The sequence below is a fragment of the Talpa europaea genome (genome assembly GCF_964194135.1).
Source record: "Talpa europaea genome assembly, chromosome: 10".
Classification (NCBI taxonomy): Eukaryota; Metazoa; Chordata; class Mammalia; order Eulipotyphla; family Talpidae; genus Talpa; species Talpa europaea.
Window position 1 is genome coordinate 91,992,923 of NC_140077.1, and position 27,460 is coordinate 92,020,382.

General features: G+C 36.4%; 1 protein-coding gene across 1 annotated transcript in view; it reads left to right on the forward strand.

Moving 5' to 3' along the window:
- USH2A (usherin) overlaps positions 1-27,460 on the forward strand; it is a gene marked incomplete at both ends in the record, with an annotated part of 619,110 nt that overhangs the window by 446,694 nt on the left and 144,956 nt on the right. The window contains 3 exon segments of the mRNA XM_084245562.1: positions 13,219-13,417; positions 17,598-17,766; positions 25,858-26,079. Coding sequence (XP_084101688.1) covers positions 13,219-13,417; positions 17,598-17,766; positions 25,858-26,079 — 590 coding nt within the window.

Below are 27,460 nucleotides of genomic sequence, written 5' to 3' on the forward strand. Positions count from 1 at the left end.
TATTTAAATGTGTCCTTCAGTGAATCCTTTTGTGAAGCAAAGAGTATGATTTTAACTAGAACGACTACCTTCTAACTTAATCTCTTTGGAAAAAAATTAGATTTACATATATCGGTTTGCCCTAAGCTAGAAATATCTGTAAAATAAATACAGGAGATAGTCCTTGGCCATTGCCAATTTTATCAGATTCTTGGTAGAATCCATTTATTTCATTTTTATTTTTTGTTTTGCAATCTTTTGTTGTTGATATGTGATCACAGTTTTAAAGTGAGTCTTTATGCAATTTAAAATTAGCAAGACAATTTAGTATGATATCCCAAGCCAACATTGAGATAATAATTATCCCCCTCTACATTCAGTTGAGTCTGGAGAAAGAAAATGTGTGTGTCTCCACAACATACTTTTGCCCTGCACACACATATACAGAGGCACGTATACACATGCACATTGACTAAAATAATCGATCTATTATAAAATATTTTAGTACTAAAGGATTCCTTTATGCCATTGAAATTTCTAGGGCTTTTAAAAATTAAAAATCATTTCAAAAATATCCATATTGATTTTTGGGAACTAAAGATTAAAATAATTTGAAAACCCCAAGTTATTGGATTCTTAGCTGTCCAGGATAAAAATGTTATCTTGTCTTCTTGAGGATGTCATCTATCAAACACATAATAAACACTTTTCTAATTTCAGATGTGCTAATTAATTGATAACCCCCTCAGAAGATTGCCCTACCCATCCACAGCATTGCATACTATAGAAAGGATAAATGGGGAGAGAGGCAGCAAAAACCTTATTCTTTCAGCAGATACATTTGTAGCTTTAATCATGGAAGAGGCAAAAGGAATACAAAGTATATGGCATGGTTCTAAATTTTGTCTTAGTGATTTTGTTAGTCACTATCCTAACAAATATTTATAGAACAATGTGAAAAACATCATAATAGAGGTTTATAATGTGCAAGAACATAAAAAGAAAAATACTAAACTCTACCCAGGGTCATCTGTGAAGGCATCACAAAAGATGTGATGCTGGACTTCAGATATAAAGAACACAAGGCAGCCTCATGTAGGTGGGTGAGTGTTGTCAAATTTCTAATCTGTTAGCACCCCTGTGATTCAGACCCTAGTGAATGGCATGTGGAATGTATCTTCGAGAATAGATACATTCTTTGTGGCCACAAAGAATCTGTAGACTTTATAAGAAATTAACAAATACCCATATTAGTCTGTGTCTCCGGGATATTTTTCTTCCTTTAATGATATTCTTGTAAATGATAATAGGAAAAACATTGCTCAATTATATAGTTAAGTATTGTTTATCCCCAACTATTAATTGATGAAAAAAACATGAAAAACTGTTAACAGGAAGAAAGAAAAGCAAAGGAAATGACAGAAGAGACAACAGAAGAGAGATTGCAACACAATTTTGAAGGCTGTATTTGGCCAGAAGATAATCTAGTGTGATAGAAAAATTTGCAAGGTGTTGCTTGGTAGAGGAAGATAATGACACAAACAAACCATTTTGCCCTGCAGAACCTGGAATTCTGAGAATTTGTAAGCTTTAAAGTTTGTAAAGAAGAGGAAGTTGAGGTAAAGTTCAAAATGGAAATCATGGGATTAGATGAACATCTGGAAAAAGTGGTTGGAACCTGTAATTAGTCAGGATTCTCCAGGACAACAGAACCAATAACCCAAGACCCCAAAAACCTGGAGCTGGTGGAGTCCCAGTGCTAGTCAACAGGTTTGAGCATCAGGGTAGACAAGGGAAGCCCCATGCTAGACCTGAATGCAATGTCTTAGCTCAAATAGTCAAGTAGGGAGAGGGAATTCTCCCTTCCTCCACCTTTTTGTTCTAGTCAGACCCAGAACAATTTGGATGATGTCCACCTACCTCGGGAGGGCAATCTGCTTCACTGAGTCCACTGATTCAAGTGCTAACTTCATCAGAAACACCCTAGCAGATGCATCCAGAAATAACATTACGCCTACATCTGGGCACACTGCAGCCTACTCACATACACATAAAGAATGGCAGAGTTCAATGTCCCCTCCCTACATGCTGTGCACCCAGTTGTCTATGTCTCTTCCTCCTTATGGCTTTTAATACCATTAGGAGATCAGGAGGGTGTTCTCTGGAGGAGCTGAAGAGAGGGACACAGGAATTAGGGTTACTATGTGTAATGGAGCATGGGGATGAGGGGTAGAGGAAAAATCATGAGAAAGTGGAATAATTCAATAGACATAGAGACCATGCAGGGTGCAGAGTAAGATGTACACTAACCCCAGAGAGATAAAAACAATTATTTCTGTCTGCGAAGCAAAAGCAGGATACTTGAAAAGAAGAATTTCAAAGGGGGACAGGACTTCATGAAAAATTCTAAGTGTGGAACCTGAATTAAAACTTATGAAGATATTTAAGGGAATATCTCTCACAGTGCAATGAAAAGCAAAGACATCGAGGAAAAAAAGAAATTATTATGAAAATTAGAAAAAATCCAACATATGAAATATTCAGATAATCAGAGTTTCAAAAATAGATTACCAAGGAAAAAGAGGGGGGGAAATCATCCAAGAAAGATAACCAAAGTTACCAAAGTCAGTGTGGGTGAAAGGATTAGGTAGATTAGAAAGGACTAGGTGATTGGCAAAGGAGCATGTAAGGGGCTAGCCTCAGAACATTCCAGAACACCAGATTGACAAAAGCAAAAAGGACAGATCATATGCATGCTGTATAGGGAATCTGAATGATATCATCAGGCTTATGAGCAGAACATCTATTGTTAGAAATCAATGGAACAATGACTTCAAAATTCTAAGTAAGACAACTTTCATCTAAGATCCCATACTCACATATCAATTAAGTGTGGTATTAAAATAAATGATATATAAGTCACGTGAAGAAAAGAAAATATAGATTCTATTAAAAACTGACATAGATGTGAAAGAGCAGCCTAATTTTAGTAACTTCTGAAAAGATTCTGGTTTTCCTGATTTTTTTTAAAAGTATTGTTTTAATTTATATACAGTAAAAAATACTTTTTGCGCTCCGCAGTTCTGAATGTTGAGAAATACATTCACATTCTTCTTTTTTTTTAAAGATTTTATTTATTTATACAAGAACTGGGGTGTAAGTCAGAGGCACGGGAGGGTGAGAGAATACACCAGAGACAAGAGTGGGGAGCAGAACAGGCAGTCAGACCGAAGACACTGCTGAGGTAGGAGTCTGCCACGCCATGTGGTTTTCTCCCTGACTGGCTGGGAATTGAACCCATACTGCAGAGGGTGCAAACAGCTTCACAGCATGGCACTCAATCCGCTGCACCACCTGGGAGGTTCTACATTCACATTCAGTATTGTTATGTCTTGGTAAATGACAATTATTATTGTAATTAATTACCTGAGTATGCCTGATAAGTTGTTATTATTATTATTGAGTATATTTGTCTGAGTATATACTCAAGTTATTGAGTATATTCTGTCTGATACTAATATAGTATATATTAGTATATATGTAGTATATATTATATATAGTATATATTAGCTTTTTTTTAGTAATATATCTTTCTTTCAATTCATGTAACCTTGAGTGATTTGGGACTGTTTCTTAAATATCAGGTTGTGATCATCTGGCATCTGTCCAAATCCTTCCAAGAGCACTGAGGTTTTTCTTAGTCTGTGTCAGCAGGCGCTCATGGCTTAGCTGCAGACTGCAAAGTGCCTGGCCCTGTGTGGTCAGAGGCTCCAAGTCAGTTCATTTCTCCAAAGCCATACCATGCAGCTTCATGTGTGCCTAAGCAGGCACTTCTCAGTGGCTATTCTGGCACCTGGCCGGGAGATTATGTGATAGCTCCCATCTCAAAGTCTTTGCTCTGGGCTCCAATTTCCTACCATTTGTGTGCAGCTTTGAATTCCGTGGGGACTTATGTAGGTTCAGACACAAAATTAAGAGATCCCTGGCTTTCTCTTCTCTGAAATTCTCCCACATTTTCCAGATCCTTTGGACTTCATGTCCCAGAGCTCTGTCTAGAAACAGATGGTTTCTTTTCTCTTGGAATGCTAGCCTCTAGGCTGCACACAATTTGCATGTTGGGGGCAATGAAATAGGGAAAAACATTAACAGTGATCCTTCCCCCATGCTCCTGGGACCACAGACACCCCTTTTTTTTGATATCCCTGGACAGAAAGATATGGATTTCTTCAGGGTTTAGATTCCCATTTGGCCACAGCTGCCACAGTGCATCTCCTTGCCTAGAGTCACCCTCACAGCAGGACCGAGAGGGAAAAAGAGAAAATAAAGGAGGGATTTCCTTCACAGTCTCTGGCTGGCAAGGCCTTTTTATTCTCTGTCCAGAACGCTTGGGTTTCCCACTTGCATTTTGCTTGTCCCAGTGCATTTGCACACCATGGCTGCTCTTGGGCTAAAGGTGGGAGGTAAGAATGGGAAATTATGGGAGACTTTTGGTCCCCTCCTGATCAGCCGATTTTGTTAGCTTTTCAGCATCGTCAAATAGTTACTGTTTCTGATTTGTGAGGATTCTCCTCTCAATAGGAGAGAGAGACTGTGATAGGTTCACTTTCTTGGCTGGCTTGCAGAGTCCCCCTCTGCCATATTTTCTTTATTTTAATGGTTTGCCACTTTCTTCTTTTTTTTTTTTTTTTTTGACTTCTTTGTCTGATAGTTAGTATTTATTGAGTGTTTATTACATGCCAAACCCAATGCTAAGAGCTTCTCATGCAATATATCTTTTTTTTTTCTCTCATCTCTATTTTTTTTATTTTTTTTATTTTTTTTATAATAAATTTTATTGTTATATTCCCCATACAATTGCAGCCCCCCCATTCTGACCCCAATCCCTCCCCTCCCGCCCCCGCCCCCCTAAAAGTGTCTCTGGTTCATAGTTTTTTGTTGATTTTGATTTTCACTTTCTTATAGTTATTCATTTTCCTGGTCCCTTATTTAAGTTTTCTAGATTCCTGCTATGAGTGAGACCATCCGGTATTTTTCTTTTTCTTTTTGGCTTATTTCGCTGAGCATGATCCCTTCCAGCGCCATCCATGTTGCTGCAAATTGCATGTGTTTATCTTTTTTGAATGCTGAGTAATATTCCATGGTGTATATGTACCACATCTTCTTGATCACTTTCTTCTTTTTTTTAATGTCAGTGATCTAGCAAAAAGTTAATAGAAATCATTCACAGCTAAATATTGGCGTGCAAAATCTTTCCTTTATTAAAAAGATCTATTGTATTGCTCCTTGGTAGCGCAAGGGGTTAAGATGCAACCTATGAAGCAATCTGCAGTACAAGTTCGATCTCCGGCCAGTCAGGGACCGGCACGCACGGTGCAGCAGACCTCTCCTGACTCGCCCGCTACTCCCCTCAGCAGTGTACTTCAGTCAATCTGACTGTTCTGTTCCCTACTGTCTCTGGTGAATCCTCTCACCCCCACACCTATGGCCTGTACCCCAGCTCTTGTATGCATAAATAAATAAATCTTTAAAAAAAAAAAAGATCTATTGTAACAGAGCAACATCTTCCAAAGGCTAGACTCAAAGGAGCAGGTGTAGGTATCCAAGCCATTCATCACAATCGTACCAACACCAAAAAAGCTAGCCTCCTGTGTGCACGTGAGTGTGTGTATGAATTCATTGCACTCCTGGCAATGTATGCCTTTTAGTTAGGTTTCTGTTTTGGTTTAAAATTGTCTTTTATGTTAGTATCATACAAAGTCAAATGTGAAATCATTCCAAATAAAATATCCACAGACTATATTCACTTCAATAGTGTTTAAAATAATTTGTCATGTATTTGTGTAAACACACACACACACACACACACGTCATGTTTCTTAAATTCTCTGTTTATATTTGACAAGAGGCAGTAGTCAATAAATTTTAATTTTCATGTATTCTAATATGTACAGCCAGTTACATTATATCTGTAAACCTGCAAGGATATAAAACAACAGTACATCCTTTGCACCATTTTGTCAATGGTACAAAAATAATTTTTTTTTTCAAATATAATTTTTTTATTGAAGTAACATTGCATTGTAGCATCACAGAATCAACATGTGTATATATTTCACATGTCTAAAAGCATGTTAGAAATAAATAAAACAGGAAATTAAGAAAAATAGGAAATTGGAGAGATAAACAGCAGGTGTTTGTAGTCATGTATGAATAACTGTCCAGGGTTACCAATCTTACACATTTTTTTTTTTTGTGTTGTCTATGATTTTATTTTTATTTTTATTTTTTTTTATAAATTTTATTGTTATATTCCCCATACAATTGCAGCCCCCCATTCTGACCCCAATCCCTCCCCTCCCTCCCCTGCCCCCCTAAAAGTGTCTCTGGTTCATAGTTTTTTGTTGATTTTGATTTTCACTTTCTTATAGTTATTCATTTTCCTGGTCCCTTATTTAAGTTTTCTAGATTCCTGCTATGAGTGAGACCATACGGTAGGTACAAAAATAATTTTTAAGTGCAAAATAATTAGTTAATCAAATAGATTACATGCTTGGAGAACACCAGTTCATCTTTGCTTTAAGCTTTAACTCATGTCTTGCTTTTGATGACATCAACTACAGAAGAAGCGCTTGCTCTTGTTTTTTCCTAGTACATACAACCAAGGATGCCTTCACACCCACATGTCTGCAGATCAGCTTTGTGAGCTGCCCCTCCAGAAACAAACTCGATTTCTACCTCCCAATTTCCATACTTGTCATATTATCATCAGCTGCTTCTGTATCCCCAAAGAATACTAACGACTGATCGATAGCCCGGACATGTCTGGCCATGGCCTACACGTGCCCTGGGTAGTTCATTTATTTGCCTTGGTGGATTTGCTAGAGTGGAATTTAATCAATAGCTAATTCATTAATTCTGGCCCTTAAGAATGTAAGGACAAGACAGGATGAAGATAACTGGCTGCCTCTGGCTTTGATTGAAATATGACAAACACAGCAGCTGATGTTTCCCTGGGTACCAAGCTGCCTGGGAAGTTTACTTATTTATTCTCTGTAAATGGATAATCTAAGAAAAGAACATAAACAAGGTTGAGACTTTATTACCTTATTGCTAGTCCTCCAAAATGTATGACTTCCAGATATGAGACTCACAGATCCTGTCATTTTATTGTCTTTCCTTGGGAGCATGGCAGTTCTTCCAATTCCAAATCAGTTTAGGGCTGTATTATTGTTATTAATATTATTATTATTAATTAAAATTGGTTTATATTATGTTTGTATATTAGAAATATAGAATCTACCCACACTGACTTTTCATAAGTCTTTAGTATGGTAGCACAGCTGCTTGCCTCCAGGTGACGGACCAACCACTGTCATCAATTATTTATATAAATCCCCCTATATTTTCAAGTTCCTTAACTTGAGGATCAATGTGGCACAAAAAGTCATAGCTTAAAGAAAAATTTCCCCTTTTTGCCTCACCAAATTTGAGGAGAAAATTTGGGGTCCCTGTGTTTTTCTACTATGACATTAACATTAGAGATCAGGGAATCTCTTCTATCCTTAATTTTCCTTCCTCGATCTTTTCAATGACTCATAGATTGAAAACCAAAGTAATTTACAATTTTGTAACAATAAATGGTTTAAGCCATTTTTTTTTCTAATGGGAGACTGTTGGGTTGTAGAGGTAGGGTGTCAAAATCACCTCTAGTTCACCAATATTCTAAGCTCCCTCCCTGGCCAACATGGGCAGTTAGAGACAGTTTTTATTTTGGACTGTTTTTTTTTTGCTTGAATCTTGAAAGTATATGCACAGAGCTCTTGATTATATCTAGTATTGCTGTACAGATCTGACCAATAGTCTTATCCTCATCATGGCTTCCAAAAAGCAGGATTGTTTTGAAGGACAGTGAGTTCTGTTAGCAAACTCACTGCCAGTCTAGAAGGCCTGACAGAATATTGAGCACCATCCCAACATGCATGTTCTCACCTCTTATATTTCTTCTACCTCTTATAGCCCCCACAGAAGAAGCTCAGTCAAAACCCAATGATTCAGGCCTCCTGGGTGGTGCAGGCGGTTGAACGCAGTGCTGTGAAGCTGTCCGCAGTCTCTGCAGTGCCAGTTGTTCCCTCCAGCTGTGGAGCAACCCACATGGTGCAGCAGACCTCTCCTGTCTCGCCTGCTGCTCCCCTCAGCAGTGTATTTCAGTTCTGTTCCCTGCCCTGTCTCTAATGAATCCTCTCACTCTCCTGCACATCTGACCTGTACTCCGGTTCTTGTATAAATAAAATAAATCTAAAAAAAAAAAATTAAAAAAAAAAACAATGATTCTTCCTAATTCACCATGACCTTTAGAGACTACTCTGTTCCTAGTCCTCAGAACACCCATTGGTTCCTTATTTTTGTTTCATGCCAAATCCATTCATTAAATGTGGGTGTCCTCAACAGAAAGATTCTCTGCTACTCAGATAGTGCAAATATTTTCACAGTTGTAGTCATACTGATGCATACTAGATCCTGGCCTTATTTTCTCCCTAAACTCTAGTACCATATATTCAGCTGCCTATTGATTTCCTGTACTGATATCTACTCATCACTTCCATAACCTCAAACCTCAGAAGTTAATTCTCATCTCATTTTTCTTAGCATCTGTTTCTGCAAGTGTGCCACCATCCTACCTGTTATCAGACCTGTTATTTTGGAACTTTGGTAACCCCATAAGTTCACTAAACATCAGTTATATAATATGTTTTCTTTCCCAGAATCTTCTCATGTGCTCATCTCCATTTGTACCACCAACACCCCACTTCAGTCATGCTTTCAGCATTTGAGTTTATATAATCAGTTTCTGTAGCTATCTTAATTCAAAGAGCTACAAAGAGGAAAATGCTTTATTTTTTGCCTATTAATCAGAAGCTTTTGACTGTTCTCTCCTCCGCACTTGAAAACCTTTCAGGAATATCTTGTGGCTTTAAGTTGTTTTTCTGGTACTAGTCTTACTTTGATAATTAAGATTCATAATCACGTATTAAAAGTTCATTCCCTCTCCAGCTGAATATTAAATTCACACCTAGTACAGTGATTCTACAGTTTGATGGGCTCAGATCTAACATCCAGTCACCCTTTCTCTCCCCCTTGCTCTTCTTTTCCTGTTCCCTTCCATTCAAATGTCTCTTCTCAATGTTGTTATTTCACTGTCATCACTGGTGGCCATCAGAGCCTCTGTGTGGCAGGTGACACTTTCTTAGACAATAGTTTGTTTCCCTTGAGAGTTTTCTGTAGGGTCTCCCTATAGCCTAGTTCCCTCTCATGTGAGTTGTCTTCTGTGACTGGTCTGTTATGGTGCCAACAGAGCAAATATTGAAGAACTTGAGTGTTACATATAAGACTGACAAAAATGAATAAATGCAATAAGTTCTGGCTAGAAAGTTGATCTTCTGGCTGGAGTCCCTTCATCTCAGAAGGCTGCCATCACGGTCCCTGTACCTTCAAGGTCGCTCAAGCCTAGCCATCTTAGGAGGCATCTACTGGCTCCTGAGAACAGCGGGCTGCTGAACACTGGTGTGGCACTCATCTCTTGTCCTGTCATTGCAGCTGTTTTGGCCAGTATCTGACCATTGGGATTCTCTAAGTTGATTTCCATGTCTTATGTTTATTGAAGTTCATCTTCCTCTCAGAATTCTGCCCATCTTCTTGTTATCTATTCAAGTTCACAACCACTTCTCCTATGAAACCCACATTGTTTAGTCTAGAAGACAGTGATCTTTGTGTTTTCATGATATTTGTGGCCTGAACTTCCCATTTAAACACTTTATTTCATACTGCTATGTAATAGTCAACAGGCTTTATGTGTGTATGCTGTAAACTCAAAGATATGGGCTTTATCTTTTGGAATTTTTTCTAAATGTTATCTAAACATTCTAGTAGATAATGAAACATTCAATGACTTGATTGGAGAGCAGAAAATTAGTATTTTATCACATTATACATATTTAGTCTTATGTTAAAAGAATCCTGATCCTTTTTGATAACCATAATCTGTAATAATATTGAAGAATTTGAGTGTTATATGACAAAAATGAATAAATGGAGTAAGTTGGGAGTGGAAAGCTTGTGTAAAGATAATCAGTGAATCTGAGCTATTCAATCTATAACAATTTTGATTGTGTCTTAAGGTAGCTGAAGAGTCTTTTTTTTTCCTTTGGCTCAAACATGAACATTGTAACAAAACGGTGATAAAATATTAGAATTAAATATTAAAGAATACCAGTGGGAACTCTAGCTCTTCATAAAAATGCTGCATCACTGGTATCATTTTAATAGTCACCTGCATAAAGTAGGTGATAAAAAATTATTTTTCCCACATTCCTTTCCATCTTCAATGTTGTTTTGCACTTCCTGAAGTTAAAGTGGAAGAGAGGTAGCATCCACAGTAGTAACAGAAGACACCCTCATAAATCTACAGATAATATGACAAATTGAAATAGCTGCAATTAAAATATCCCAAAAGTCAATGATTCAGTGTCAAAATGTCTGTAGACAAGGTGGCTTTTATCAGAAACTTCAAGAAGGTAGCTTAAATTTTATCCCCTAGTAAAATAACTATCTCCTAGAGCTGAATAACTCTAATAATTCATTTATGAACAAATCTACCCCAAAAAGGTCCATTCAAGGTCTTATGACCTGTTGATGCTTCTGCATGACCTGCAACATTTAATAACCTGACGTGTACTAAGAAAGCTTCAGCTAGTCTCCCCAATATTTAACATTCATCCCTGTGGTTCAAGCTGTTCCTTCTGTTTTATTCTTAAACGTCAAAATGATGTAGTGGCATCAATTTTTCACAAATATTTTATAATTTAAATCAGCATCCAATAGATTTTGCAGTATCCCTCTGTAATCAGAAGTGGATAGTTATTAAACATCCATCTATATTCCTTGATCATCTCTTATGTGTCTGACTCAGCCTCAAAAGCAAAACTAAAAACATAGATGGTCTCACTTCACAGTTACACTATGCAGGAAAGAGACGTTACAGAGTCATGGTGTGCTACATGATTATTTCTACACCGTATTGGTTCACCATCTTTTGTGGATGAGACAGACCCTTGAGTGTCACTTAAATGTAGTCTTGTCTGTAGTTGATTATGCAATGAATACAAAAGAGGTAGCTGCAAAATGTGGGATTAATTTTGAGAATTGGATAAAGACCTTAGAATAATAATGGTGACCATACAAGTCACCTATGAAACTGTTCGCTTATAGGTGACATTAATTTCCTATCTACAGAGTCTGATTAGTGAATGTGTTATGTTTGTACCTCCCAAGAAAATGAAATAATCATTTTCTCCTTTTTTTTTTTTAGCAGTCTATTAAAATGTCAAGGTTTATCTTGACTGCTGCTTTTTAATGTAAATGTTTGGACTTAATTGAATTCCTAATATGCAGTGTCACTTGGAATTCTGATAGGGTCCAGTAATTTGGCCTGTTAAGATATAATTCTCCTTAAAATGAAAGTCATAACAAAAATATTATTATACATAATAGCAGAAAAGTGGTCAATATAAATTATTAAGGGATTTTTATTGTAGGATCTTTACCAAAGTATTGGAAGTAAGTTCTCCTGTGTTTGCTTCCCTCCAAATACTTATTGGAATGTTTAATATGTAAAAATACTCTGTAACTATTTGTGATTGGTTAGTTGTCATGGTTGGTATTCTAGAATTATAAAAATACATTTAATCATGAACGGCAGAGATTAACCCTCTTTTTTAGAAAATAAGAACAAAAATAATTGTTTTGTATTTTCTAATGCTTTGCAAGTAGTAGGCTTTCTTTGACAAGCTGAATTGCAGGAACATGTGATGTCCAAATCTTTGATGCTTTAATTACTCACTGCATATAGGGTTCATTAAAAAATTACAAAGGATTGGATGGGTGTGTCACCCCAGCCGCATCATTTTGGCATAGAGATCTACGTGCAGAATTAGAATCTGTAACATTGACCTCAGAGTTAACTCACTTTGTTCAAGGTTGAATCCCTGTGAACAGGTTTAAGTTATGATCTTCATTACAGCAGACTCAGTATTAATAGATTATTGAGGTGCAGTAAAGTTTTTGTCATATGTTATGCCCTCCTTGTCTATCCCACCAAAGTATAGTTATGTTTAGAATGAAATTGTTCAATTTCTAAAAATCAAACATTTTTAAGAATATGGTGATGTAGGGGCCTCCCTGGTGGTACAGCAGGTTGGGCACAGCACTGTAAAGCTGTCCACAGCCTCTGCATCGTGGGTTTGACTCCCAGTCAGCCAAGAAGATTCCCACATGCTGCGGCAGACCTCTCCTGTCTCACCTGCTGCTTCCCCCAGCAGTGTATTTCAGTCCTTCTGCCTGTTCTGCTCCCCACTCTGTCTCTGGTGAATCCTCTCCTCCTCCCGTGCCACTGGCCTGTACCCCAGTGCTTGTATAAATAAATAAAAATCTTTAAAAAAAAAAAGAATGTGGCGATGTAAAGGTATTGGATATGGAAATCTCCATTTCCTACATTTCTGACCACTAAATCTGACCATGGTATTTAAAGAAGTTTTAGAGAATGAATTAAATTTATAAGTCAAAAATGAAGCTGTATCAAAGTAAAGTATAATTGGAGGTTTATCAATTTTATCATTACATATAACATCTTGCTCTTACAAGCTCATTATAATATCAATGCATATTGATATTATATGGTTAGCCACATACCCTAAATTTCATCCTATTTACCAAATCATATTACTTGTGTCTTATTTTTATATGTCAAGCTAACAGTTTCTGTTGATTTTTCCAGATTAACCACTGTGATACTGGGTTCTTAGCTCTGAAATGTGAAGAGGGAGACCATTGGACTCTCGTCACATGTTATTCTCCCAAAAGTTTAAATAGTATTGATTGGCTCTCAAAAATACTATATAGTAGTATAATTTAGCGTGGATATTCCCCATTTATATGTTTATGTGTATGTATATGTGGTATATATGCCATATATTTGTGGATATGTGTGTGGATATACATATATGTGCATGTGCATTTATATATATTTCTCTATATACATGCTTTTGCTGCAGCTTTTTAATTAGAACACTGATGAAGTAAACCTTCCTTTTGACAAATCTGGATTAATTGAAAAGTAGGCGAGGCTGATAGCAGCAGTGTTAACTGCCATCTTTTCAGGAGTATTGATTATTCTCTCCTTTGCAGGCCCCTTCTCATTGATTGGCTGTCTCCAGGGAAGTCAAATGGCATCATTCTGGGATATGATCTCTTTTGGAAAACATGGTGTTCATGCCCCAAAACCCAGAAGTTAATGAGGGACTGTGGTGGTGAGCTCTGCCAAGTAGTCACATGTCAAAAGCCTGAGACTGTCTGTGGACACAGGTGCTATTCTCCTGAAACTAAGGTAAAGCTTTTCAAACTAGTCAATGAAATACGTTTTTCTCACTACACACTCCATGTGGAATTGCTTGCTGCTTAAACCACAGTTTATCATAATCAATATTTCCACTAGTCTATCAAGAAGACCCCATGGGGGAAAAAGGATGCTTATCAAAATTTTATCATCCACATGAGCATTTTGGCCTCCTCATTTTTCATTATCTTCCTAGAAAATATTAATTTACTGGATTGATAAGGATCCTCCCAAATTTGTATTTGATCAAGTGACCTGAATTTTCTTTATAACAAATCCATTCAGCCACAGTGGGTGTTTGTTTACATGACACTGAAGAGAAACTGTGAACGGTGCTTTTCATGGTTTGTCAGAAATATTTTTAAATTATGGCTATTTGCAGATTAATGTTCATATTAGTTGCAGTTTAGGAATCAGATCAATAATACAGCTAGATGGGGGAGTTTGTAAATGGCTTTTATTGACAAATGATGCAGAAAATCCTTAGTTTGAAAGTAGGATTTCATATAATGAAATAATGTGCCTATTTGTCAACAGCATCACACATTTAATGACTAACGCTACTACTAAATTCAAAAGATTCACTGCAAAAGGACACAGTAATTAAGAAAGTGAGTTGTTGAAGAGGTATGGATCAAATACAAATTATTATGGTTGACACTGACTTAGCATAGTTATCATGTAAGAAATGTCATAAAACTAGCAGTTACTAACCATATATTTTTTTGACACTTAGGGTGCATAATTGTCATTATGGCTATGTTTTACATCATTTTAGGCCATAAAATGTGCACTGTCCTAAGAACATATTTTCACTAAATGAAATTAAATTTAGGATTTCTGCAAAGAAAAATGCTGGAATAAATTTGCCCATTAAAAATGTTCTCCAGGAGAAGGAAGTAAGCATTGATAACTTAAACTAAGTCTTGGTTTCATTTTGAGGATTAAAGACATACTCTAGTATTGTCAGTGAAAAAGAATACACAAATTAACTAAAATCTCAAGAATAAAAGTTATTTGTAAATTTCTGTTTGGGGTTAAATGAATATATTTCCTAGAGCGACAGCTTGGAAAGATGTAGAAAAGTCTAAGATTCTCTTGACTGAATCACTATAAACATCAAAAGGACCCAAAATACTCATACAATCTTTACCGAGTGATTTGCAAACAGCTAGAAGCAAACCTGCAGTTAACACAAGTCCCACCTCCCGGGACTAGTAAGTCTGCGGTGGGGCATGAGAATTTGCATTTTTAAGGTGTGACCACCTTAGAAGCCTCTGATTCTGGTCCAGGGACCACACTTTAAGAATCATCATTTGAAAAATTGCTTTTGGAAACCATAAAGTAAGGTGAAATCTTGAAAATGTGAAAATCAGATGCATAAACTTTTGAGTTCAAGATATTGAAACTTCTATTTATTTTTCCTGAGACAACTGGAAGACTGAATCAGAAAATAAAGATATACTATTTAGAGGGACACCTCCCAAGAAAAACAATTGCTTGACAATGTCCCCCTGGGGACCCAACAATGAATTGAACCAGAGTGGATTAGAAGAAAGGCTGAGAGGTCCCAAAAATGGCATTATCAATGAGAGGATGGAAGTGAACAGGGCCCATCATGAAATATTCAATCATCATTTCAAGAGAGAATGAAAAGTACTAGAGATGCTTCCTGAGGCAAAGCCCAGTGTGCTTTCTAGAAACATACTGTATGTGAATGGACTTTAATAAATGCTTTAAGATCATGCCACCAAGGCAAGAGTTGAGGTTATAAATAAAAAGGGAGGTATGTGTTTTTTCAGCCTGAAAGCAAAAAATGACCAGCATTCCTAAATCCCAGACACACATATAAAAATATGTTCTACTTAACTCTTAAAAATAGGTCATAATTTCAAAGTTTGCTTTTCATACAGAACAAGACATCAAGAGGAGAGGTGTCAGCCCGTATCCTTGCAATTAGAATCCCTTTGAATCTTCGATGCTTAACTAAACACAACAGAAAAAATCCATTGCAATTGGTTTAGTGAGACTACATGAAGAATCACAGAGATCAGCTTTGATATTGAGTCCAGTTTCTTGGGTCTTCGATAACATTTGATACATGAATGAGATACTGAGTGAATTTTTTGAAGACTTTGGAGTACCACATTATACTTGAGCTTGATTGTTATGTTCATGTAGACTGGAAATAACTATTAGCAAAAAGGAAAAAGAGAAACACCTTTAGATAATGGTTGATTTTACCTGCCACAGAAAGCAGTTTTCCAACTTAAACCAAGTCTAGATTCTGAGGCTTCATTTCAGCCATTAGTCCCTGCTTGGTTTGTTATATATACAAAGTGCTAGTCTCTCAGACCTCAAGTAAGCATGCAAGTAATTATTTGATTGTTCAAGCACATAATTTCTTCTAGAGCTCCTGTAGAAAGCACACTATTCAAAGGGATTTTCAAACTTCATTTCCATATAAATTTGTAATAATATATAGATTTTAATTTATCTATATAGTATATCTATAGCCATATATATGTGTATATATGATGAGGTTCATAAATAAGTAAATAAGTGATCATATAAATTATAAGGAAAATGCAATTCATACCTCTAAAATTAAGGAGAGACAAGTTTCCACAGATATGGTGTTTTCAAATTGAAGAGTCAATAAAAATGAAAACATATATATGAAGGAAATTGTTCATTTACAATTCTAAATCATCATTACATAGGAAACGCCGACATTCATATTTGTAGTGTTTTATAATAGAGCACAAAGTGTGGTTAAAGGCTAAAAAGAAGCTACATTATATCAAATTACATTTATACAATTTGAATGATACTGGAAAAACATTTTTTAAAGCTTTTAATTTTTATCAAGAATGCTATATTTGACCTCAAGTCAAGGCTTTATTATAAAATTATTATATCATATGGCATATGATGATATATACCTTTTTTCCCAATTTTACAGTGAACAATTGACTTATGTCTCTGTAAGTTTAATACATACACATAATGGTTCAATTCACATCTATTGTGAAATGGTTACCATGATAGATCAGCTAACATCCATCCTCTATTATAGATACAAAAAAAAAAAAGATAGAAGAAAAGAAAAAGGAAATGATTTTCGCCTTGTAATGAGAATTCTTAGCATTTACTCTCATCTGTTTTCCTACATATGAGATGGCAGGCAGTGTTAACTATTATCATTTTGTAAATTACACTCCTAGTACTTATTAATCTAGTAACTGGAAGTTTGTGTCTTTTCACCACTTTCTCCCATTCTCCCTCTCCCTATCCTCTTCTTTTTTTTTTTAAGATTTATTTATTTATTTATACAAACACTGGGTACAGTCAGAAGCGTGGGAAGGTGAGAGAATTCACCAGAGCCAGAGCGGGGAGCAGAGCAGGCAGAAGGACCGAAGTACACTGCTGAGGGGAGCAGCGGGCAGCAGGAGAGGTCTGCGCGCCATGTGGGACCCTCCTCTGGTGGCCGGGGAGCAGCTGGGGAGGCTGCAGAGGCTGCAGGCAGTTTTGCAACCCAGCGCTCAACCGCTGCACCAACGGGGAGGCCCCCTATCCTCTTCTTAACAATAGATCTGATCTCTTTTTCTATTTTTAGATTTTTCTTTTACTTTTTTTTTGTATTACACATGTAAGTGAGAATACACTGTATTTTTCTCTCTGTGTCTGATGTATTTCACAAACATTCACCACAGCTTCTTTATCATTTCATGTATCAGTGGACACGTTGGTTGTTTCCATGTCATGACTTTTATAGAAAATGCTACTATGAACATGGGAGCACAGATATCTTCTGAGTTAGTATTTTCATTTCCTCTGATTGAATTACTAAACCATCTGGAAGTTCTGTTTTTAATATTGAGGGTCCTCCATTCTGTTTTCCATAGAGGTCATAACAATTTATAGTCCCACCTATATGACATTCCTTTTTTCCACATCTTTTCCAGCAATTGTTATTTCTTGTTTTTTTTTTTTTTTTTTTTTAGTTATTATTCCATGATCTCGTTGTGGTTTTAATTTACATTTCCCTAAATAACATTGAGTACCATCATTTCATGTACCTGTTGACCATTCTTATATCTTCTTGGGAGATGGGATGTGATTCTCTTTATTAAACTTCTATTTCATTAAACCAATTTCCAACTTTCAGCTTTGTTGTAATGGAGATCTCTATGACTCCCAATCTGGATGCCACTGTTGTGAAGACAAGTATATCCCATTTGTTTCTAAATCACCTGGATCTTGTGGTGGTGGCCAAATACAAGAGGCACAGCCAAATCGTCACTGTTGCTCTGCATATTATATTAGAAACCTACCAGGTAAGGATTATCTCCAGCTGTACTCAGTAATCTTGGGAACCAGAAAAAGCAAAGACATGTCTCATGTGAATTAACTATTTCAAGTCCAAGAAAAATAGAACCTCAAATAGATAATGAATGGTCAGCTCTAAGTATTACTTCTTTTTTCAGCTTTGTTGGAATTTAAGCAGGGTAGGTAAAAAATAGAGAGTGAATACAGGGATTTGTGATATCTGCTACATAAAGAAATATATCTGGATGTCTGCATAACCCACTTTATCTTATTCACATGACTAACATTTTCATTGTGAATTCTGTATTTCTAAGTATTTCACTCCATGAGACTATTCTCCATTTCTTCAATTTCTATTCTGAATGGATTATAGCCACAAATTCCATTTATCTGAGATTAGTCCACTGTTGGAATCCACTAATTGCTCTTAGGTCCAGGAGGAGGGACACAGCAAAGAATAGCAAATAGAAAATTTCTCTCCTCATCTTTATTTTCTTTCTATCAACCAACTGAATAAGACATTTTTCCATTTCAGCCACACGCAACAATATCCAACAAAAGTAATTGACAAAATATAACCACTGGCATATATAAAACACCAAGTTTCTGTCAGGGTAAATATTAAAAGTTTTACTTATACTGCTTTGTTTATCTTCACAGGTGTAGGAGATGGGTATTCTAAGTTTACAGATAAGGAAATAGGTTCAGAGAGGATAGTCACAACTTACCCAGATTCACATAGATGGGAGCAAGAGAGTCGAAATGCAAATCTTAGTGTGTCTCTCCAAAACCCCAGCTCTTCTCAATACCTATGGCTTCTTACATAACCAAAACATGTTCACATCATTTTTATATTTTTAAAAATTCAATTTCTTTTTAATTTATTTGTTGTTACTGAAATGTCATTATTTCATATCCCTTGCTAATGTTTTGATAGTATAGGGTTACCCCCATCAAGTATAGTCACAACCAGAGCACCCATTATCCTCCACCTTAGATCATGTGCTCTCCCCCATTCTCCTCTTTTCACCGCTCTTTCTCTCTGCCCTCCAAAAGCCAAAGATCTATGGTCGGTGTTCAAAGGTTGGTTTTACAGTTTGTCTTTGACCTTTTGATTTCTCTATATCCCACCTATTAGTGATACCATCTGGTATTTATCTTTCTCCTTCTGACTTACTTCACTTAGTATAAGCCCTCCCAGCTCCATCCATGTTGCTCCAAGTGGTATTGTTTTAGAGCAACCCCGATATTAAACGGGTTCCTGGCTGTGGGTCCTCACCCGCGCGCTTTAAAGGGACTTATGAATACTCTACTACAGACACACGCAAAAGGGTTAATAAAAGGTTTATTTACAAGAGAAAAAGAAATAAGGAAAATGTACAACTCAGGGAGAAAATAGGGAAATAAAGTCTTTAATGCGTCCTACCCGATCCGACGACCTGGAAACCCAAAGTCACTCTCAGAGCTGACCGGACACTGCGAGCTGGCTGAGAGCCCAAAAATGGAGAGCCCCCAAAGCCCACGTGTCTGCCTTTTGTATCCACCTGGCTGCTTAACCCCACCCTCAGGTCCCAGCCACCTTCCCTTTGGTGGTGATGGGATTTGGAGTTCCCAGTGTCTTTGGCTTTGACCTGGGGTGGGGGTGGAGTCCACAAAGCCTATATGGAATTTGCTTTGGGACATCCTTTTCCCCCTAACAGTATGAGTTTATCTTTTTAGATGAATGGGGCATATCCCCTTGTCTTTATGTACCACATCTCTTGATCCACTCATCTTCAGTATTCAGTATGGCTGTCACTAATAGTGCTGCTATAAATGTGGGAGTGCAGATTTCCTTTCAAGCTAGTGTTTTTGAATTTTGGGGGGTAGATAGTGGGATTGCTGGGTCATATGGCAGATCCTCCATATTGCTTTCCATAAGAGCTGAACCAGTGTATCAAAGGTCAAAGAAAAACTGTAAGATGGTGTCTTTTTCTCCATGTCCTCACCTACATTTGTTATTTCTGGTCTTGGATTATTCCAGACTTCTAAGTGTCTTCATTACTGCCACTGTCTATTACTCCTTATCCTGGAAAAGTTATTGAGAATACTAATTATTTTTTCCTACCACCTAAGTTTAATGTTTGTACCTGTTTTAAAAGTATAGAATAAAGATATGGGAGAAAGAAAAGAAAGTTAAGTACTCAAATGCCTGAAGAAAGCTGATGCTTTGAGATAACTAATTTACCAAGAAATCTGTGCCAAATATCTAGTTCAGTCAGTTATTGTTCAGTACATCTTTTGGGTTTCATGTGAAATGAGAAATGGTCTCAACCAGTATCTCCCTTGCAAAACACTTGAGCAGAAAATGAAGGTGAAATGACTAATGCTCTAAGTTTATTCAAGGTGGAGATCCTCTCTTTTTTTTCTAATTTTCCCTTAAAATTAGTAGAAAAGTCTGTCTTTACAACAGGAGTGTGCTTTTTGATTCTCACACAAAAATACTTTCAGAATTGAGTAACTCTTATTCAAATCAATTTTCCACATAAGAAAACACATGGTGAAAATAAAAATAATGATTTTGTAGACAAGTATTGACTTCTTTGTACAAAAATATTAGAGTGTTAACAACTCATCAAATGCTGTTAAATGCATTACTCTCAAATAATTTACATTTTAGGAGGTTTTAACCTTATTTTATCTTTTCCTAGCCCTGCAAAAAAACATTGCTTTAAAAATAATAATTTCACAGATGAGATGGAAAATTTCTTTTGTTGCAGTCTTACTATTCTTCACAGCAACAGACCATACTAGACTTCTCTGTTTCTCTGACATTGGACCAAATAATAGTGTCTTAATTTCTAAATTTCTTAAAAAATTTTCATGTTATGATTTGCAATGAACTATTTAAACTCTGAAAAATATCCTCTATCCCTTAAAATTAATGAAAATACTTGGCTGCATCTAACACATCTATTAAGCTTTAGAAATATTTGCTTGTAACAGTTAATGACAATACAAAGTATCAGATTTTGATCTTAACAGTCTACTTTTTTCTAATTTCATTTTACATTTTTTCCTAAAAAAAAAAATGAGATCAACCTTGGAGACTCAAAGGTATACAAAATTTTTTACTAAGTAGCTTTTACAAGAGAAGTTTTTAAGCTTTCCATGACTTCCATATTAAAACTATATAACTCAGGCCTCAAGCATTTTAATATCTACCTCACTGTTGAGCATGCCCACTTTCAGACTCCTTTGAGGTAGTTCATTTTAAAGTTTTGTAATGCCTCCTATGGAGTCAGGGAGAAAAAATGTAATCTCATGCCACTTGTGATTTGCTAGTCTTTCATTTCCAAGCACCTAGATGAAGAATTTGTGTTGGGATCTCTGTCTTCAGGCCCTGGTCTTTGTTAGCAAACTTAACACCATTTACATGAAGAAAGTGTAGTGACCCCATCCTCTGTCAAAATGTAATTAACATTCAATAGCTGTGGTCCAGTGCACCACTGAAGTGAGTATAGATAGGTCTGAAATACTGGTTAATAATATTTACTTTATTTTTTCTCAGAACTCCCTAACACCCCAAACAAAGAGCTACTGAGAAAAGAATGCTCATTCCATCCCCCTTTCTATATGAATATGCTAATGACCTCAAGCTAAATGTTAATGCAGGTCATTCTTTGATAAGAATAACAATTAACTGTTAAGACTGCATGGTAGCTTTTAGAGAGAAAACATTTTCAAGCCTGTCTGAAATAGATTCATTTTAAGAGGTTAATGAGAAGGTGACTGATCCTTGTATCTTATGTCTAATAGCCCTTTTTTGAGGGAAAAAATCAGTTTTACTTCTCATTGATATAATCCACATCCTTTTTATGGAGGCTTTTCTTCTGTCAGCAGCTGAATGAGATTCTGAGGGATTCAGGGAAATATGCTAAAATATTTAAACCAATTAACATTTGTGATGTACAAAAGTGGCTTTCTCAAAAAATGGTTAGTTCTCCCTGTAAAAAGGTGTCCACTATTTTCCTCAAAACTAACAGTTGTCCCAAGTGACATTTAGTTAACAGAAGTTGCCCCTGGATGTGGCACAGGATGTTGATAGGGATAGGTACTGCATGGACTGAAGGAAAAGGAAAGGCTGAGACACGGGACAGTGATTTTTAACAATACAGGGAAAGAACAAACAAAACATCTCTCAGAAAAACAGAGTGTGTTGCTAAAATGTTGCTGAGCTAGCCACCACCTAGAGTAAAATAGGGTTACAGGATAATTGGGGAACAGAAAAACAAGCACCACGAAACTCCCCAACCACCTAGTACCTAATCAGTAGTCGGCACATTGGGCAACAGGAAATCTGACAGGCTATAGTCATGGGCAGGCTGGAATAAACTGGCATCCTCCCTTGGACCCCCTCCTGCTGTCAGTTCTTTCCTCTTGCTTCAATAAATTCACACTTGCTTGCTCTCACATTTGATATGGCAGCTGTTATTCCTCAACCGTTGTACACACCCAGAAAAGTTTGCCAATAAGAGGCACTGCATTCTCTGTGGAGATTAAAGAAATAAGGGTGGTAGTTGCATTTCAGAATAAACAGAAAAATCCCTTCACCAATAGGAAAGTAAATGCAATGACTTTACTATTCATTTGTAAGCCTATTTCTCCTTCACTGGCCTCTGGTAAAATCATCGGGAAAAAATCACAAAGTCCCCTTCTACTTACAGATACCAAACTTCCCCAATTTTAACATCAATCAACAGTTGCCCCTATACAGCATTGTAGGAATTCAGTTCTTGAGAGAAAATTGAGTATGCCTTGCCCATACGGGTATTTTCCCTCAAGAAATGAAAACTTCTGTTTACATAAAACTTGCAGGCAAATATTTGCAGCAGCTCTATTCCTCATGGTAGCAAACTGGAAATAGCTGAAATGTATCTCAGAGGTAAATGGACACATGGTACATCCACATAAAGGAATACTACTCAGCAATGAAAAGGAACAAACTCTTGCCACATACCAAAAATGTGAAGACAATGCTGAGTGAAAGAATCCAGTCTCCAAAGCTTACAAATGGTGAGAATCCATGTATAAAATACAGGATTGTGATGAAGAGCAAGTCAGTGAGTGCCAAGGCTGTTGGGTGGGAAGAGACAGTGACTATCAGGGTAGTGTTTTGGCGCTCAGACCTAATTTCTATATGGAGTGTGTGGTGGTTATTCCTGAATACCAGCAAAGTGCCTGACATTGTCTACTTGTAGATAGCAGAAGATTCCATAGGTTAAGGATTCAATACTTAAGACTTCACTTCAAATGCCTGATTAGCTGGCTGCAAATCAGAAGTTGACCAATTGCCCTCCTCAGTTTCAAATGATGTACTAGAGAGACTCACAGGACTCAGTAAAGCTGTTTACTCACTATATCACCTATTTAATACAAAGGATAGTATTCAGGCGCAGTCAGTTGGAGGAGATACATAGATCAAGAAAAGAACAGGAAACTTCCCAAATCTGCCCAAATCTCATGTTTACCAAACTGAAAGCATTCTAGAATCTTCCATTTGGTGTTTTTATGGAGTCTTCATTGCTTAGGCATGATAGGTTAACTCAGGTCAATTTTGAAAAGTCAGCTTAGATAAAGAATTGTTTGGTTTTATAGAATAAAAATAATCAGTGAGGATCCTTGGTCTATAGGATCTGATTTTTTAAACTGGTTGTCCCTTTCTAGGCTCTGAAGTGGACACGCAAGCCCTTGCTGTACAGTGATTCATTGGAAACCATCTTCTGTCACTTAAAGGATGTTCATTCTTACCCTTTACTCATCTGCTCATAATGACTATGCAGCTTTTCTTCTACTTGCACATGAACAATTGGGCAAGCTTTGGAGCCCAGGAGCTCAGTGGACAACAGACATTAATCTCCTACTAATATTACCTAGTCTGAGTAACTTAATGAAGGGCAAACAACTAAAAAGTGAAGGAAATGGGATGTAAAACCTGAGACTTTGGCTCCAGAGCCCATGATCCTACCCACTAATTATCTGGTATCAAACCATCAAAACACTACATAGAGTGTTTTTTTTTCTTTATTACAGTGTGATCATATAAAATATTATCTGAAATAATGAGTATAGTCTCTAAGTATAGCATTTTTGTTGTCTTCTATAACAGTTTTCAATATAATTTTAATACAGTATAGTTCCTTTATGTTCTACCAATATACCAGAAAAATATGATGTCATATGTGTGAAGTAATTATATAACACCACATTTACAAAGTAGGCCTCCTCCCAACAGATGCACTGGAATGAAATGACCAAACAGAAAAGTGTTGATTCAAGGAAGAGAAAGGCAGAGACTGAAAGTGATTTGAAATTTCAACCCTGAGACACTTTGGTTATTCCTAGTTAAGAGTATCAGAAAAGTAGTAGAAATTATGGGAAATAAAGTAGACCCAATATCAATTAGATATGAAACTTGTGCATCTGCATGGAGATTTCTCTCTTTTGTGTCAGGGTCAGTTATGGATGGACCAGCCTGGGGACCTGAACAGAGAGGTTGTTCTGTCAGGATCAATTCTTGCGTATGTGTTCTCCCCTTTTTAATTGGGTTCTTTGTGTTTTGTTGTTGAGTTTGAGAAAGTAGGCATTCTCTATGTACCTGCATATTAATCCCTTATCAGCTATATGATTTACAAATATTTTCTGTCACAGGTTTCCTTTTCATAAGTTGATAATCTCTTGATACAAAACACTTTTTAATTATGATGAAGTCCAATTAACTATATTATATAGGTTGCTCATCATACTCACATACCTTATAAGATATAATGAAAGGATATTGTCCAGGGAGAAAGTTATGTTTAAGAAGTGGCAGTGGAGGGAGGGGCAAAGGGTCTATAGAAGGTGCAAAAAGAGAAATAGGAAGGAGGGAGGAATAGGAAATAGGCAAGAAGGAGGAGGAAGTCAGGACTCGGGGTCATGAGGCAATCAATTCAGTAGTGGGTCATAAGCTAGAGAGGAAAGGTGACGTTAGGATTTTAGATCCACTTAAGTTGTCATTAGTCCTCCCCAAGGTATCCTTAAGGGAAGAATTTTTAATTTTTTCTCTGTCTTTTAGAGTGTTTTTTTTTTTTGTCTTTTGGAAGCTTCTGCATTAAGAAAAATAACTCTCACTATTAACATTTAAAATATTTAAATCCTTTGATCCCAAGGCACTAGGCAAAAGTTTCTTTTATTCTTAGCTCTTGTTTCCCAGATTATCTTGTAAAAGGGATTGTGGGTGTCACTACATTAGTAAACCTCAGCATCCGCCATAGCCCAGGAAAGCACCAGTGTGCTGACTTGAATACAGTAATTTTACTTCCTCTCTCTTAATTCAACACCCTCTTGGAATATTGTTTAGTTCAATCAATATAGTTTGGTTAAAGAAACTTAAATCCATCAAGTGTTGATTTCTGAAACCACCCTACTTTCCAAAAAGAGAAAAAAAAAGAAAGATTACACTCAATAGATGGAAAACTATTTGTCAACCAACTTAATCCTTAACTCTAGACTTATTGCTCTCGTTTATTAAGGGTCAGAGAGGAAATACTCAACATAGTCTTACCTCTAAATTGGTGTGTATGTATGTGAGTAGACACACATGTTTATACATTTTTTTTATTTTATATATATTTTACATCATTTTTCATTTTTGCACAATGTATGCATTTTCATCATGGTTATAGTCCCCATACAATTCCCACCCCCCTTGATACACAACAGAATATTATTCAGCAATCAAAAAAGATAAACTCATGCACTTTGCAGCAACATGGATGAAACTGGAAGGGATTATGCTCAGCGAAATAAGCCAGAAAGAAAAAGAAAAATACCGGATGGTCTCACTTATAGCAGGAATTTAGAAAACCTAAATAAGGGACTAGGATGTTACTACATCTTTAACTCAAAACCCTTGAAGCTGCATTGAGATTTTGTGACTATCATATGACCATATTCTTTCCGGTAATTCTGTCAACCAGTTGGCATCTGCAAGATGACTGTGCTAAAATTCAGTTGTGAATCAAAAGCATATTTTTATATGCAATCATGCAATGGTTATTATTACCCTAAATTGACAGGTGAAGTATGCTGTCCAGATGAACAACATAATCGGGTTTCCACTGGCATCAGCGATTCCTGCTGTGGCCGAATGCCGTTCTCCTCCTCAGGAAACCAGATTTGCTGTGCTGGGAGGCTCCATGATGGCCATCGCCAGCAGTGCTGTAGTGGACAGATTGTGAACAAAGATTTGGAGTGCTGTGGTGGAGAACAAGAGAGTGTGGTATACAGGCATCTTCCAGGTAAGGGACTCTAGTCTACCTTTCAGCAGGTGCAGAATCTGAGAAGCAGAGAGGTGGAAAATGTGCCCTAGGTATAAAACAAATAAGTAATTAAAGCTCACAGCAATTCTATCTTCTGAAACAATTAGGTACATTTGGTATAGAAAATAAAAATGTAGTCTCCTATTATTTACGTGCATGCAGTGAATTTCATAAAAACACCAAAATGCTTTCTTCTTGAATAGTGTCGTGCCCACCACAAACAAAACCAAAAACAAAAATTAACATGAATGTGTTAATTCTGAATTAAGGGAGCATTTCCTAGCAACCTAGCAAGTGCCGGCCATAATCCTAAATTGATAGCTATTACTATCATCAATTGAGTACTTACTATCTAGCAGGCTACAACCCATGATTTATATATTCTTACCTCAGTTCATCTTTTTAATAATCTTAAAAGATAAGCACTATTATTATTCATATTTTTTTTAAATAAGGAAACTGAGGCATGGAGATCAGACACTTGCTCGAGATTACATTGCTTGTGAAAGCTAGATTTTTGTGTCTCAGAAAGTTACACAATTTAGGGGACCCTCCTTAAAAAAAAAGAAAACCAAATGCTGAAAACAGGACAAAATACAATAAATATTTATTTAAAAGTGAAAATAAATGTCCAAAATTACAAATCTAAAAAGAAACCTAGGATATCCCCACTAGCATAAAAGAGTATGTTTAGATTATATAGCTTCTGACATCCCTCCTTTTCCAGACATATTGAACTTATAGACATGATAAACTTTTCAAAAGACAGTGACTTTGCACTGTAAGTATCTATAAAGAAAATAGATAATCCAGTCCTACTTGTGTCATGGTGAGTCAAAACATTTTTTAATTATTTTAATTTTTAAAATGTGGCTTTAAGCTTCACAACTCATTGTAATATTATGTAAATGTTTAGGATTCTTGTCAAATATGCAGAAATGTCTACCCAGAGACTTTCTAAGATTTAAGGGTATTTTAATTCTTCTTGTCTTAAATACTTGTTGAATTGACAATAGTGCTAACCAGTTTTTATATATTTCTTTATTATATATCACTGAATTTCAGTTGTATATTATTCTGATGTTACTATTTTATGTATATATCAGCGAGAAGAATTTTTCCCATAGATTTCTGAGTTACTTCTCTTTATATAATTTATATCATCATATAGAAAATTGTCGATGGATTGCTTCAATCATTGAGCTATCATTTTCTGATAATAGTTTACAACTTTGGTATGCTCTAAAATTTGTTTTGAGTTATTTTCTACTCAGGGAAGAGTCAAAGCCATCATAAGCACTGTGATTTAAAGAGATAAAGTAGATTCGTGTGGCAGAATGGTAGTGAAAAAAAAAGGAAA